The sequence below is a fragment of the Cydia amplana genome, chromosome 20 (assembly GCF_948474715.1).
Source record: "Cydia amplana chromosome 20, ilCydAmpl1.1, whole genome shotgun sequence".
NCBI classification, from domain to species: Eukaryota; Metazoa; Arthropoda; class Insecta; order Lepidoptera; family Tortricidae; genus Cydia; species Cydia amplana.
Window position 1 is genome coordinate 5861683 of NC_086088.1, and position 16411 is coordinate 5878093.

At 40.6% G+C, this 16411-nt stretch overlaps 1 protein-coding gene across 1 annotated transcript in view; it reads right to left on the bottom strand.

The window, feature by feature from the left end:
• LOC134657433 (lateral signaling target protein 2 homolog) overlaps positions 1-16411 on the bottom strand; it is a 57372-nt gene that overhangs the window by 8509 nt on the left and 32452 nt on the right. Inside the window, exons 3-10 of the mRNA XM_063512983.1 lie at positions 14579-14716; positions 13935-14125; positions 12149-12296; positions 9925-10030; positions 9200-9355; positions 8275-8380; positions 5575-7002; positions 1395-1475 (exon numbers count right to left, since the gene is read on the bottom strand). Of these exons, the coding sequence (XP_063369053.1) occupies positions 1395-1475; positions 5575-7002; positions 8275-8380; positions 9200-9355; positions 9925-10030; positions 12149-12296; positions 13935-14125; positions 14579-14716 (2354 nt within the window). The remainder of the gene's footprint in view (positions 1-1394; positions 1476-5574; positions 7003-8274; positions 8381-9199; positions 9356-9924; positions 10031-12148; positions 12297-13934; positions 14126-14578; positions 14717-16411) is intronic.

A 16411-nucleotide genomic window follows, 5' to 3' on the forward strand; every position in this document is an offset into this window, starting at 1 on the left:
AATGTTAGCGTAGTACTGTCCTGTGATATTTACACCTTTTTCTTTATAATCGATCAGTAATACTCCTTCACAATCCCAAAATATCGTGGCCATGACCTTGCCAGCTGAAGGGATGACCTTGAACTTCTTGGGATGAGCTGAACCCTTAATGTGCCACTGCATGGACTCTTGTTTACTCTCTGGGTCATAATGATGAACCCAGGTTTCATCTCCAGTAACTATTCTTTGCAGCACCTCATCAGGATTTTCACCGCACAGGTCAATAAAATCGGAACAACAAGCTACACGCATGTCTTTTTGAAGCCGAGTCAGCATTCGCGGAACCCATCTTGCACTTACTTTTGACATATTAAGATGGTCATGGATAATATCATGTACGGTACCAATAGAGAGATTGGTTACTTGTGCTATAGATTTTACCTTCACTCGACCATCTTCCAATATAAGTTTTTCCATTTTATCAATATTTTCTTGTGAAGTAGCTACTACAGGCCGGCCAGGTCTAGGGTCGTCTTCAACACTCTCCCTTCCACGTTTAAACTCGCTTGATCACTTTTGAATGGTAGATAAAGAAGGAGCAGACTCACGGTAAACACAATCCATTTCCTCTTTTATGGTTTTTTGATTTTTACCCTGTTTTGTCAAGAATTTTATCACGCATCGATGTTCTAATTTAGTTAACATTGTCAATTCCCACATGATGTTCATGTTTGTTCAGCAATTGCAGAAAAACAAAAGAACATCTCGGTTCGAATTATACTTTTTTTTAATGTCAATGAATAAACCTTAGCGGCCAGTAACGAAAGAAATTTTAGAAGAGGTCGTAAGATATCAATACCGAGAATATTTTGAACGCCCCTCGTATTTGATTGTCTGTGAAAACTTGTCAAAAAACAGTTTAAGGTACAGTATGTATAAGTCACTCTATGGTTTACTAAAGGCGCTAGTGCTGCACTCTGGCGGCAAAACATCACAGTAATACTCACAGAACAAGTTAGAATGGCGATGCGAGCAGGGTACGTGTCGCCGCCGGTTTTGAGCAAACGCTCGCATGCTACTCGCCCGCGCTGACCGAAAAACGAAGTAAACATGCCTTTTGCGCCACAATAACCTTCAGATTAAGAAGCCAGACATCAAATCTGTCTAAAGGAGGCGTATCCATTCACCACGCACACAAGTTTTTACTACCGTTGCGCGAGTGTTAGTAAATGTGGAGAGGAGCGAGCGGCGACACCGGTTCCGATACTAACTGCGCGCGATAGCCATTCTAACCTCTTTAATATGTTCTGTGGTAATACTCCCTATTACCTCTCGAGTCAACTCGTTCTGTGTGAATTTGCGTATTATAGATGGCGCTATTTATTTTTCTACAATCGTATTAAAATCGTACGTACTTGAATTTGCCCCTCGCCTGTTGTCTCGCGGCAAGCTCTTGAGCTTGTAGGGCCAACGCGATCTGCTCATCGTCCGCCGTACTGAAAGAACAACATCATTACTAGTGGCTCTGTGAGCTGTAGACCTCGCGAGCATAGCTTATTGGGACCGAGCAAGATGACAGCGCCACACAGCGGTTTGATCAATCAACAATACAAAGATTTTAATTTATAAAAAAAAAATACGAAGTTTAAGTGAAAAAAAAATACAAAAAGTTATGTCTTACTGGGGATCGAACCCAGACTATGTGTGCAAACAAAAAAGCGATTGTTTACAAAATGCGCCACGATAGTTCTTAACTAAGCTGACGAAATTCGGCTACTGATTCTCGAGTACAAACTAAATATCTAAATACCGCCTAAACCAGCAATACAATTTTTCTGCATTTTTTGCCATTTACTATGTAAATATGTCTCAAAAAGAAAATACTCTTATGATATCGATACGACTATTTGTTTAAGCGCGAGGTATCACAACTCCTCCATTTTTGAAAATTTCCAAAAACGGGATCGACAAAAAAATTTTATTTACTCATAGAATCGGGTCACAAAATTTCATAAGAATCGGTTTAGAATTGTGACCTGTAGAGGAGAACATCCGGACATACAAAAGCAAAATGCCCGAGTCAAAACGTAGACCTTCGCTACGCTTCGGTCAATTAAGTATGTCCTACAATATCATCGCTACTCCCATACCACAGACAAGACATCCTCTAGACTGAGCATAGTAACGCTACCCCCTCTGCCACTATATACAGTAGTTTTACTCCATCTTCGCGTCAAAGTGTCAGAATCCCGTGCCGTGATTGGTCCGTGTCTTTGAACGGACCAATCACGGCACGGGATTCGCTCACCTCGTCCCCCGCACCCCCGTATTTTTGGCAGCATCGGTTTCATGAAATAATTGCTCTAAACTCCATCTAGAGGATTCCTAGTCTATGTCCCATACACAATATCTATACTGTATTGCAAAACGGATAGAGGTGGAATCAGCCACAATACATACATACATATAATCACGCCTATTTCCCGGGGTAGGCAGAGACCACGGATTTCCATTTGCTACGATTCTGACATACATCTTTCGCTTCCGTTACTTTCATAACATTCTTCATACACGCTGGCCGGTTTAGGGTGCTCTTGACTTGGCCTTTCAACCACAATGTAAAAACAGTTATGTGTATACTTTAGATCAGTCGACAAAAACGATGATCGTCAAATAATATTTCTTCGTATATGAATACATTTTACATAGTCTGACAAATAACTGCAGATACCTTTAGTCTAAATGATAGATTTAAGAGCCCATCAATGTGCACACTGGCGCCACTGCTAAATAATCGTGATTATTTAAATTTAGCGAAAGATATTTTAATATAGGAGGCCGCTACGTACTATATCTTATATTAAAGTACCTTTTGAATACGTCAAGCTAGTTTTTAGGGTTCCGTAGCCAAATGGCAAAAAACGGAACCCTTATAGATTCGTCATGTCTGTCTGTCTGTCCGTCTGTCCGTCTGTCCGTCCGTATGTCACAGCCACTTTTCTCCGAAACTATAAGAACTATACTGTTGAAACTTGGTAAGTAGATGTATTCTGTGAACCGCATTAAGATTTTCACACAAAAATAGAAAAAAAACAATAAATTTTTGGGGTTCCCCATACTTCGAACTGAAACTCAAAAATTTTTTTTTTCATCAAACCCGTACGTGTGGGGTATCTATGGATAGGTCTTCAAAAATGATATTGAGGTTCCTAATATCATTTTTTTCTAAACTGAATAGTTTGCGCGAGAGACACTTCCAAAGTGGTAAAATGTGTGTCCCCCCCCCCCCCCCCCTAACTTCTAAAATAAGAGAATGATAAAACTAAAAAAAATATATGATGTACATTACCATGTAAACTTCCACCGAAAATTGGTTTGAACGAGATCTAGCAAGTAGTTTTTTTTTAATACGTCATAAATCGCCTAAATACGGAACCCTTCATGGGCGAGTCCGACTCGCACTTGGGCGGTTTTTAGGGTTCCGTAGCCAAATGGCAAAAAACGGAACCCTTATAGATTCGTCATGTCTGTCTGTCTGTCCGTCTGTCCGTCTGTCTGTCCGTCCGTCCGTATGTCACAGCCACTTTTCTCCAAAACTATAAGAACTATACTGTTGAAACTTGGTAAGTAGATGTATTCTGTGAACCGCATTAAGATTTTCACACAAAAATAGAAAAAAAACAATAAATTTTTGGGGTTCCCCATACTTCGAACTGAAACTCAAAAATTTTTTTTTCATCAAACCCATACGTGTGGGGTATCTATGGATAGGTCTTCAAAAATGATATTGAGGTTTCTAATATCATTTTTTTCTAAACTGAATAGTTTGCGCGAGAGACACTTCCAAAGTGGTAAAATGTGTGTCCCCCCCCCTGTAACTTCTAAAATAAGAGAATGATAAAACTAAAAAAAATATATGATGTACATTACCATGTAAACTTCCACCGAAAATTGGTTTGAACGAGATCTAGTAAGTAGTTTTTTTTTATACGTCTTAAATCGCCTAAATACGGAACCCTTCATGGGCGAGTCCGACTCGCACTTGGCCGCTTCGTTATGTTCCTAGATTCGTCGATCTATGAACTCAAAACAAAAACGGCCGTTTTAACTTTGGACGCATAGATTGACGACTCCAGCAACATAGAAACTAGTTTGATGTATTCAAAAGGTACTTTAATATAAGATACAGTACGTATCGGCCTCCTTTTTAGGGTTCCGTAGCCAAATGGCAAAAAACGGAACCCTTATAGATTCGTCATGTCTGTCTGTCTGTCCGTCCGTATGTCACAGCCACTTTTCTCCGAAACTATAAGAACTATACTGTTGAAACTTGGTAAGTAGATGTATTCTGTGAACCGCATTAAGATTTTCACACAAAAATAGAAAAAAAACAATAAATTTTTGGGGTTCCCCATACTTCGAACTGAAACTCAAAAATTTTTTTTTCATCAAACCCATACGTGTGGGGTATCTATGGATAGGTCTTCAAAAATGATATTGAGGTTTCTAATATCATTTTTTTCTAAACTGAATAGTTTGCGCGAGAGACACTTCCAAAGTGGTAAAATGTGTGTCCCCCCCCCTGTAACTTCTAAAATAAGAGAATGATAAAACTAAAAAAAATATATGATGTACATTACCATGTAAACTTCCACCGAAAATTGGTTTGAACGAGATCTAGTAAGTAGTTTTTTTTTATACGTCTTAAATCGCCTAAATACGGAACCCTTCATGGGCGAGTCCGACTCGCACTTGGCCGCTTCGTTATGTTCCTAGATTCGTCGATCTATGAACTCAAAACAAAAACGGCCGTTTTAACTTTGGACGCATAGATTGACGACTCCAGCAACATAGAAACTAGTTTGATGTATTCAAAAGGTACTTTAATATAAGATACAGTACGTATCGGCCTCCTTTTTAGGGTTCCGTAGCCAAATGGCAAAAAACGGAACCCTTATAGATTCGTCATGTCTGTCTGTCTGTCCGTCTGTCTGTCCGTCCGTATGTCACAGCCACTTTTCTCCGAAACTATAAGAACTATACTGTTGAAACTTGGTAAGTAGATGTATTCTGTGAACCGCATTAAGATTTTCACACAAAAATAGAAAAAAAACAATAAATATTTGGGGTTCCCTATACTTCGAACTGAAACTCAAAAATTTTTTTTTCATTAAACCCATTCGTGTGGGGTATCTATGGATAGGTCTTCAAAAATGATATTGAGGTTTCTAATATCATTTTTTTCTAAACTGAATAGTTTGCGCGAGAGACACTTCCAAAGTGGTAAAATGTGTGTTCCCCCCCCCCCCTGTAACTTCTAAAATAAGAGAATGATAAAACTAAAATAAATATATGATGTACATTACCATGTAAACTTCCACCGAAAATTGGTTTGAACGAGATCTAGCAAGTAGTTTTTTTTATATGTCATAAATCGCCTAAATACGGAACCCTTCATGGGCGAGTCCGACTCGCACTTGGCCGCTTTTTTAAATATCTTTCGTTAAATTTAAATAATCACAATTATTTAGCAGTGGCGCTAGTGTGCCCGTTGATGGGCTCTTAAATAAATACAGCTTATCTATTCTAGCTCACCTTTCGTCAACTAAGTGATCCAAATTCAACCTCAGCGGGCTCTGTGCCTGCGCCGACCGGTTGTCTAAGATAACGGTCCCGGGCGACCACATTTTCTTCTTTTTCTTGCTTTTACTCGACTTTCTTAATCGCCTATCTTCTTTCTTCTGCCGCGAACTGCTAGGCGAGGAGTTGAACGTGGAATTGTCTTGAGTACTTAAATCGGCCACTATGTTTCTTGCCAACTCGTTTATAACCTCCTCCGCCATTCTTAACTCTTCAGATTTTGTATTCACAGCTTCTTCAACACTTAACCTATCCGTATTTACATTAATCGACGACGAAGCTTCGTTCTTTTGAGTATCTTCCTCTTCATAATTAATGTTAACGCTAACATCACCGTTATTTACACTGGAAAAGGAACTTTCTAATGTGTTACTGGCTTTGTCTTCTTCCGTTTTTAATACCCTGTTCTGTTGCATGAAGTGGTTTTCTTTGATTTCCTTGTTTTCTGTGTCTGGGGATCTATCTAAGCTAGTGTTTTCAGTACTGACGCCCGAATCTACAGGCGATTCGTGGTCGCTCTCATAACCAAGCATAAACTTCACTTTATCCTCTTCATTATTTTCTATATGCGTTTTCGCTGACGTGAAACTGTTATTATCATTTGCAACTTCATTGTTACCAATGAAATTCTGTCGGAATTCTTCATTAGTCAGTAATAGTGAGCTTAGATTAGCGTTAGCTATACATATGTTAGTATTTACAATGTCAGCGTCAATATTGTCCGGTATAATTAAAGGGAGATCAGTTGCTATTGCACTTTCTTCTTCTTGGGTAAAGACTGCAGAATTATTATGTGAGAGGGAAGCTAAAACTACGGGTTCGTGGCTTATCGCGTTCGGTATTAAATACCCGTGACTAGTAGAAGGCATGCAGCTTAGTTGTTCGTTCTTAGGCCCGATGAAGTAAGGCTCAGTCGCTTCTGTAGATATTAACGTAGGCACATCGTTCGTGGAGAACGAATGTATTTGGTTATGGTCTAGTATGTCTACGTCGCTAACTATTGAGGATAATCTATCGGCAATTTCCGTGACTTGTTCGTTAAGGGAGGTTACTAGGTCGTGGTTAGGTAACTGTCTGTTGGAGGGTTCGCCGGAGTTGCCCGCGTTGATGACTAAAGGGTCGAACATCATTAGGCCGTTGGTGGAAAGGTTTCGCAAGGAGGATAGGTCGCTGCTTTCGGTCCTGCTGGTTTTGCGGGTCTTAGCGTCTAGGAGGTCGTTTTGGAATGTGTCTATGCTGTCGGACGGGGGCGGGTCTGAGGGGTGTTCTTGGGGAACGGAGTCAGTGTCGGTGTCGAGATGACGCAGACCGTCGATGATGGGCGTCATCACTTCTATGTAGTCCGGCAGGTAGTCGCTCTCGGTGATGGTTGGTTCGGTGGAACTGTGGAAAAAAATCAAGTTACAAATGGGTTCAAAGTTCAACCAAGACTTTTAGATTATCTTTGGAAGAGTGGTGTGTGAAAATGTAAACAGACAAGAAGTAGAATAGCAATAGAGTGATAATGATAACTGATAATTTTTTTTTTTTTTTATAGATAGATTTGATGATTGCTGATAAAATAAAGTTCTCATGGATGACATTCTCAGGTTGTTGTGACTCTTGAAAACGCTTGTATGGTAACTCTACGAAATCAAAAAGACCTACATATAATAAAATAGAAGATGCTTTATTCAAAAACGCTCAATTTGATGTCGAATGAGTGGGCAAAATCACAAATCTGGGATCTGGCAAATCCCGCCGGCGATGACAGAAAGATCTGCACTTCTTTGGAAGTGGTCAGTTCTGGACTAGAAGATCTGTGGAGAAATTGGGGGATGCCTTTGCCCAAAACAAAACTGGTGGAATGCTGCTAGCACATACCTCTGAGTACAAGCGCTGGTGGCCTAGCGGTAAGAGCGTGCGACTTTCAATCCGGAGGTCGCGGGTTCAAACCCAGCCGTACCAATGAGTTTTTCGGAACTTATGTACGAAATATTTGATATTTACCAGTTGCTTTTCGGTGAAGGAAAACATCGTGAGGAAACCGGACTAATTCCATTAAGGCCTAGTTTCCCCTCTGGGTTGGAAGGTCAGATGGCAGTCGCTTTCGTAAAAACTAGTGCCTACGTCAAATTATGGGATTAGTTGTCAAGCGGACCCCAGGCTCCCATGAGCCGTGGCAAAATGCCGGGATAACGCGAGGAAGAAGACATATAGTTTGTAGCTTTCTAGTAGAGCCCGAAGGCTTATCCTATTGTCTATTGTTCAGTAAAACCGCACGTGCTACTTACCTGCAAAAAAGGGTCTTATTTATTCTATTTGGCACCTGAGCGCGGGCTAGTCCAACGCTCAAAAAACCAGTGTAGGTGCGCTCTCCGATAACGCGCCTTTGTTACGCATCTCGATGACACATTTTAGACTGGTTCTATGGCGTTCGACTCGCCGGCACTCAGTAACCGAAGTACTGACCACACACATTGTAACAAAATATTTATCCATTAGTTCATTTTGAATGTTATTGCAATTTCCATAGGAGTTGTAATTCAATTACCTGGGTAAAGTGAACGAGCGATTTTTTATGCAGGTGGTTGTGGCACGTGGCACGTGCGGTTTTACTTAACAATAGACAATAGGATAAGCCTTCGGGCTCTACTAGAAAGCTACAAACTATACCTCTGCGTATAGAGGTCGCGGCAAGGGGCGTGGTCAGCGTAGAAGCGAGACACAAACTCGCCGATGTCGGGGTACTGACACGACGGGTCCTCCGAAGGTTCTGCACCTGTAATATAAGAAAAACCTCTGAGTAAACCGGTCATATATTCTTTATTCTTTATTATATTGCAGTCATGTTCATGTTACATTAGGTGTTACGATTTGAGGATGGTATGTACATGACACCCTGTAAGCGCACTCAATATTTCTTAAGTCTAGGTAAGTATATGCATGCATCTTATATCAATAGCAATAAAATCTATTCATAATTTTATACTTTATCGACCTTTATGTAGTATTCAATGTCACTCCTTTTATGAGAATAGTAAAAAATAATGAATTATCATGCTAATTAATATTAAATATAGATGTCCAGGTTAATATATAAATAGATTCAAACAATAAGCAATATGGTCACATTAATTAGTTATTATGTCGTTTAGAGTGCATAAATGTCGATAAATGTTTACAATATTTTAATAGTAAATAATTATTATAGTAAATAAAGCCTAGTTTCCCGTATCGTTCAGAGGTCAGAGTCACTTTGTAAAACGCAGTACTATTTTCAGGGTTCGAAAGGATAATTATCAATGATAGTTATCTTGATAATTATCGTGATTTTTATGCCTGATCTATTTGATAATAACCTAATAAAAATCATAAAAAATTAGCAAAAATCGTCAAATTATTTTTACTATCATAGAACACATAGAAAATAAATATAGCACCATCCATACCTGGGATAATTATCCGATATTTGACGGACTAAAAACTATAATTATCTGGATAATTTCGAACCCTGCAAATTTTGGAATCCCGTTGCCAAAACGGACCGTGAAGTCTTTTAACTGGGCATATCCTAAGATGAGGAGGAATATCAACTTACCATGAGGTATCTCCAGGCCAGCTAAACTGGAGACGTCTTCGTTGGTACAGAGTAACCGCTCGAGAGCTATAAGCTCCCGCCGGTCTAGCGTCCACAGGAGAGAGCGGATCTTGTGAAGGAGGGTGCGGAATGGACGGAACATGTCTGACATCTCCTCTGAAATACACAGAAAACTTTAGGTTTGAGGCTTAATTTTTAGAAACCATAGTCTTACGCCGGATCGTCTTTACCACTAATTCGTAGAGTAAACTCCGCTGTCTTGTGTTTTTGATCTTTCAGAAGTGATTTACAATACATATCTACATTGTTTAACAACGAGTTAGTCTAATTGACTTTGACTTTTAGAGTAGATCAAACTCTAATAATCATAAACTATTTCAAGCTAAGAGTAAAAATAACCAGGGATCGAATACCGATATTTTTTGTATGGGAACGGAAACGGTATTTTTTCGTTCTTTGCTAATTACTTCATTTCTAATTGGGCAATCTAATAATACGAAGTCGTAACCTAAAAACACAACAGAGTCCATTTCGAGTATAAAATAATTCTAAAAATATGGTTACTTCTAAGTTTTTGCAAAAAACCGGTTCCGATCCCTGAAAATAACGCTGCCATAGTGAGTAACTTGTTTTGTCATGTTAGTTTGTTTGGCATTATGCAAATGGCGCGGTGGCATTCCCCAGTCCAGGACACTTTAAGGCATCTTTGCAAACTTTTAGGTTACCTGGCGATTTGTCTATGCTCAAAGGCCCGCTGGAGTATATTAACAGCCCGCTGACGATGGCAAGTCGCGGCACGGCGAACATTAAAGCTGGGTCGTATGAGTCCACCTGAAAACACAAATTGTATTATTATCAACCGTCACAGCAAGAGTTCGTTCATTATCCTCTAATAATCAGAGCAGAGCAGGGTAATCGCTATTCACTAGCTTTCTTTTCAATAGGCTAGATGACTAATTTTCTTACTAGGTGTTCGCAGAACTGATCGAATCAGAAACACGGAACTGCGCTCCAGAACTCGAGTTGTTGATGTAGGTGCCAAGACCGCTAAGCTTAAGTGGGACTGGGCGGGACATGTCTGCCGCACGCACCCTGAAAGGTGGGCCAAGATGGTTGCCGAGTGGGACCCACGGAACACCATCGATGGTGTAGGCCGGGGTTCAGGCAGACCAAAGAGATGGCGGGACGACTTGGACGTATTTTATCCGGATTGGCGGGAAAATGCAAACGACAGGGTTGAGTGGAGGAAGGGAGGGGAGGCCTTTGCCCAGCAGTGGGACACTAAACCAGGCTAACAAAAAAAAAGATAGTCAAAATCCGATAGTCAAAGTCCGATAGTCGTACTTCACTCGCGAAACGCCCCGAAGAGAACGATATGTGACCGTGACGTCAAGGTTACAGAGAGTCCATCTTGAAGTATGAACAAAATCAACAAAACAAGAAAATTGCGATTTTGTCGGTGAAATATTGCGTTTATAGGTATGTATATAGTTGCTATACATTCTTTTTTTTGGATAAAATGGGCGGAATCAAATGGTATCCAGGGTATCCTTACTTATTTCGTTTTTGGGAGTTAAAAAAACTTAAATTTTAAGACTTTTAGGTGCTATTTTTATGTTATTTCCATATATTTTCTTAATATCCACAATATTGTGATAAATTGCTCATATGCTATCTATTTTACTAGATTTAGTTACAAATTCAACATGTGTCATCATCCCTAAAATTGTCTCTCACACATAATGAGCATGCTTGACCGAAGAAAATTCGAGGATGAACTTTCTAATCTAACCGAATTGACTCGACATGACTTTTCGGTCACTAGTCTACTAATAAAGCCTAATCAGATACAAGCAACCGTCAAAAATATTTTTTGATACACACTTTTATTGCCAACTGTACTTTGCATGTCTATCAAGTACGTGTCGAGACCTTTCAAATGAGCCTAAACTCAACGTGTTTATGTCTTCCCATCGAAGAGTTCCGTTTGCTACCTTCCGACTGCATCATCATATCAGCTCCATGTCAGCATATTATTGCATTGTCATCGCAAGTACGGAAGTATGCGAAAGCTCTCTCGTAGGCTTGTAACAGAGCGGCCTGCTTCAAGAGCAAGAACTAACCTGTTCCTGGGTCAGCAGCGACTGCTTCAAAGCCCTCCGTAGACTCTCGGAGAACAGCACACAGATGAGCTGCTGCGCTTCGAACTCGTGGGGGGGGGGTGTCTCCACACTCATAGCTCTCTCGTAGGCTTGTAGCAGAGCGGCCTGCTTCAAGAACAAGAACTAACCTGTTCCTGGGTCAGCAGCGACTGCTTCAAGGCCCTCCGTAGACTCTCGGAGAACAGCACACAGATGAGCTGCTGCGCTTCGAACTCGTGGGGGATCTTCACACTCATAGCTCTCTTGTAGGCTTGTAACAGAGCGGCCTGCTTCAAGAGCAAGAACTAACCTGTTCCTGGGTCAGCAGCGACTGCTTCAAGGCCCTCCGTAGACTCTCGGAGAACAGCACACAGATGAGCTGCTGCGCTTGGAACTCGTTGGGGGGTCTTCACACTCATAGCGCCCTCGTAGGCTTGTAACAGAGCAGCCTGCTTCAAGAGCAAGAACTAACCTGTTCCTGGGTCAGCAGCGACTGCTTCAAGGCCCTCCGTAGACTCTCGGAGAACAGCACACAGATGAGCTGCTGCGCTTCGAACTCGTGGGGGGGGGGGTGTCTCCACACTCATAGCTCTCTCGTAGGCTTGTAACAGAGCGGCCTGCTTCAAGAACAAGAACTAACCTGTTCCTGGGTCAGCAGCGACTGCTTCAAGGCCCTCCGTAGACTCTCGGAGAACAGCACACAGATGAGCTGCTGCGCTTCGAACTCGTGGGGGGGGGGGTGTCTCCACACTCATAGCTCTCTCGTAGGCTTGTAACAGAGCGGCCTGCTTCAAGAACAAGAACTAACCTGTTCCTGGGTCAGCAGCGACTGCTTCAAGGCCCTCCGTAGACTCTCGGAGAACAGCACACAGATGAGCTGCTGCGCTTCGAACTCGTGGGGGGTTTTCACGTTCACCATGGCGCTGACGTAGCATAGCTCGAATTCTGCGAACAACCTTAAAAAAAGGGAAATAACTTGACATATCTGATTTATTTAACTGGTTTCCGCTAGAACGACTAGCAAGTTTCTTATAGCTGTCACCTCTCATGATGTTGTGAAATGACATTACACGTTATGCCAGTTTGATATCCCAAGGACGACTTATGGTGGTCAGGACCCTCAGAGATGGGGGAGCGATCTTTGAGGACTATAATTAAAAATAAGGTCCAACGCTACCTACGAGGGATATTCAAAATATTCTCGGTATGAGAATGAAAACAAACAAGTACGAAAAGTTTGATATTTTTATTTTTCAATATACTCCCCCCCTATGTTCATACACTTAAAAGATCGATCAATTATTTTTTTTAATCCCTCGTAAAAATATTTTTTATCTTTCGTGTAAAAATGCTCCTCCACTGCCGCCTTCAATGCTTCATCGTCAGAAAATTTATTTCCACGCAGATCCTTTTTAAGATTGGGGAGCAAAAAGAAGTCGCTGGGGGCTAAGTCCGGACTATACGGTGGGTGAGTAACAGTTTTAAACCCACGTTCAACAATAGCTGCCTTGGCAATATGAGCAGTATAGACGGGGGCGTTGTCATGCAGAAGCAGAATACCTTTGGTTAACTTTCCTCGCCTCTTTTCTTTAATTACATCCTTTAATTGACGTAGAATGTTAGCGTAGTACTGTCCTGTGATATTTACACCTTTTTCTTTATAATCGATTAGTAATACTCCTTCACAATCCCAAAATATCGTGGCCATGACCTTGCCAGCTGAAGGGATGACCTTGAACTTCTTGGGATGAGCTGAACCCTTAATGTGCCACTGCATGGACTCTTGTTTACTCTCTGGGTCATAATGATGAACCCAGGTTTCATCTCCAGTAACTATTCTTTGCAGCACCTCATCAGGATTTTCACCGCACAGGTCAATAAAATCGGAACAACAAGCTACACGCATGTCTTTTTGAAGCCGAGTCAGCATTCGCGGAACCCATCTTGCACTTACTTTTGACATATTAAGATGGTCATGTATAATATCATGTACGGTACCAATAGAGAGATTGGTTACTTGTGCTATAGATTTTACCTTCACTCGACCATCTTCCAATATAAGTTTTTCCACTTTATCAATATTTTCTTGTGAAGTAGCTACTACAGGCCGGCCAGGTCTAGGGTCATCTTCAATACTCTCCCTTCCGCGTTTAAACTCGCTTGACCACTTTTGAATGGTAGATAAAGAAGGAGCAGACTCACGGTAAACACAATCCATTTCCTCTTTTATGGTTTTTTGATTTTTACCCTGTTTTGTCAAGAATTTTATCACGCATCGATGTTCTAATTTAGTTAACATTGTCAATTCGCACAGGATGTTCATGTTTGTTCAGCAATTGCAGAAAAACAAAAGACTATCTCGGTTCGAATTATACTTTTTTTTAATGTCAATGAATAAACCTTAGCGGCCAGTAACGAAAGAAATTTTAGAAGAGGTCGTAAGATATCAATACCGAGAATATTTTGAACGCCCCTCGTAGTTCCAGGGCAACCAACTGGACGTTCCCCACTAACACTCTCCTCACAGGATGACCGTCTCCCAACCTTTTCACACGTCCAACGTGGGTTTCTTTTGTTTTGACACACACACTTACTTGTCAAATATCCTAAGACTCTCATGCAGCATGTCGTCCTGCTGCGACAGAGCCAGGCCTCTGGGTCGCAAGCATTGCTCTCTGAGCAACGACCGCACGGTCTCCAGGCTTCTGGTGAGCGCTTTGGCCAGGGGGCGCATGGCGGCTGATTCCTCCTCGCGATTCATAATGGATGAACCGGCGGCTAGACACTGGAAATATACACATATTTGATGGTTAAAAGTGTTAAAACTAAGTTACTTTGACTCGATATCTGAATTTATTATAAGTTATGTTATGAGATGGGAAGGTAGGAGAGCTATAAGAGGAAAGGCAAATCAGGTACGGAAGAGCAAAACATACCGCGTCGAACGTAAATGGGATAAGGAAATCGAATGATGAGATGAGACGTATAATTCTTGATCTTCAAAAGCAGCAACTGTCTCTAACTTCGATAGTTATTGAAGCTCGTGTGCAATATGCAAATAGGATATCCTGGCTGACGCATGGCTGCATATCCTGTAGTGAGACCTCGACTATAAGATGCGACAGACCTCTTCAAATGGACCGCATCGAGTGCAGGGAAGTATGGATAAACATAGATAGAGCTGCCAGCTCGTCAAGAGTGACTGACTATTGACTAAGAAGAGTTGTTCTATTCTAACCTCTGCACCGAACCACAGCTGGCCAGCCAAGTTATCCTGAAGCACGTCCTCCGGAAACTTGACGCGGAAGCCTCTCGCCACGCGCTCGTCGCCGAGGAGCTGGTCCATAATCTGGCTGATGATGTTCAGCACTCGATCCTGGAACGGAAGTTTAAGAATTAATACTCGTTTGTTGTGTTGAAGCTTTGTATGAATATAGAACCACCTACAAAATTACAGTATGATATGAAGAGTCCAGAGGAAAAACGACAAGTCTATTAAGGAATAACGTTTCTTTGACTTCTTCCTTCTAGATTCGCTTAAAACCTTTGTCATTTAGGCTACAAAAACGAATAGATTTGACACCTCATTCATCAAAATAGTCACATAGTAGCGTCAGAACGCTACGATTTGCGAAACACGACGACACATACGTAGACTGCTAAAATCACAACCCTTCCTCTTGTCTTTGCCCTGATAGGGTAAGTGTGCATTTTTACTAAACGGCTCGAGCTGCGACCTCGTTAGCGGACGGGGTGGTTGGCGAAATGCCACGGCACGCACAACCTTTAAGGGTGACTTGTCCGATAAAATAACAATGCCATGGAATTTCACAAGGGGTATTTTTTTGGCCGACTACTCAAGGTTTTCGTTGATGTACGGCATATACGGTTTGACAAATATTAAAATACATACGGTACGAAGGATTTAGGTTCCCCCCACAAACAAATTATTCCGTTTACAAATAAATATTTTAATTTCATTCCATTTCAAAAAGGTATTTTGTGGGGAATCTAAACAATGACAATGTTTTTTTCACCACAATAGCTCGTAAATGCTTCTTTTGAATGAAAATTGTGAGTTGTTTCCTCATGTTGCCTGGTAGGATTGACTTTTAAATGATGATGTTGAATGATTAATGATTAAACGAACTTACCTGAAGTGAAGTTCTATCATAATTATACGAAGCGCCTCGTCCGAAGAGATTAGTAACTGAAGATATATATATACATGTAGTTACGCCGGTAGGTGTCACCACTCTGCACTTAGTTTGGAGTTATTTTTAAATTTTTATTTTTTAATAAGTGGGTATGCCTACATTCCACTTCCCGGCTTCCATCGCTCCGTCCGTTCATTAAGTTGAGAGAAATATTTTATATATAGTAGTACATTGATTGATGTATTTTATGTAAGGTATTAAGGGGATGAGCGAAGCGATGGGTGGGAGGGAACTATGTTACTAATCTCTTCGGACGAGGCGCTTCGTATAATTATGATAGAACTTCACTTCAGGTAAGTTCGTTTAATCATTAATTATACTTCGCGCCTCGTCCTCGAGATTAGTAACTGAAGATATATATATACATGTAGACTTTGAGAGTAATATTTTCCGAAAAATCATCAATCAATGTCGATTTACTCATATAACATAATATAATATTACACAATTAATACTATATTATAAACTTCTCAGCCCTGATAAAGGAATCATTTTAATGATATCCAAAAAATCGACAGATTTGTAGATAAATTATGATACTATAAAGTAGCATCGGGTAATATTAGGCAGGATATTAATCTTAAACACCTTAAATACCATTAAATTACATTCATTTATTGAATAAACTGGAAACAAATCATATAAGTGTAAACTGAAGTCGCAATTAGTCATTATACTAATTGGTACAATTATCACAAACGCCTACATAAGAAATTGTAGAACTATGCACAAGTTTGTTTCTTAAATTAAACAAATTTTTCATCCTCTAACTTGGTACAACAATTTTTTGGTAATTAAACAGATCTGTATCAACCTTAAAATATTGAATCCTTTTTTGCTAAACCTATTTCTAC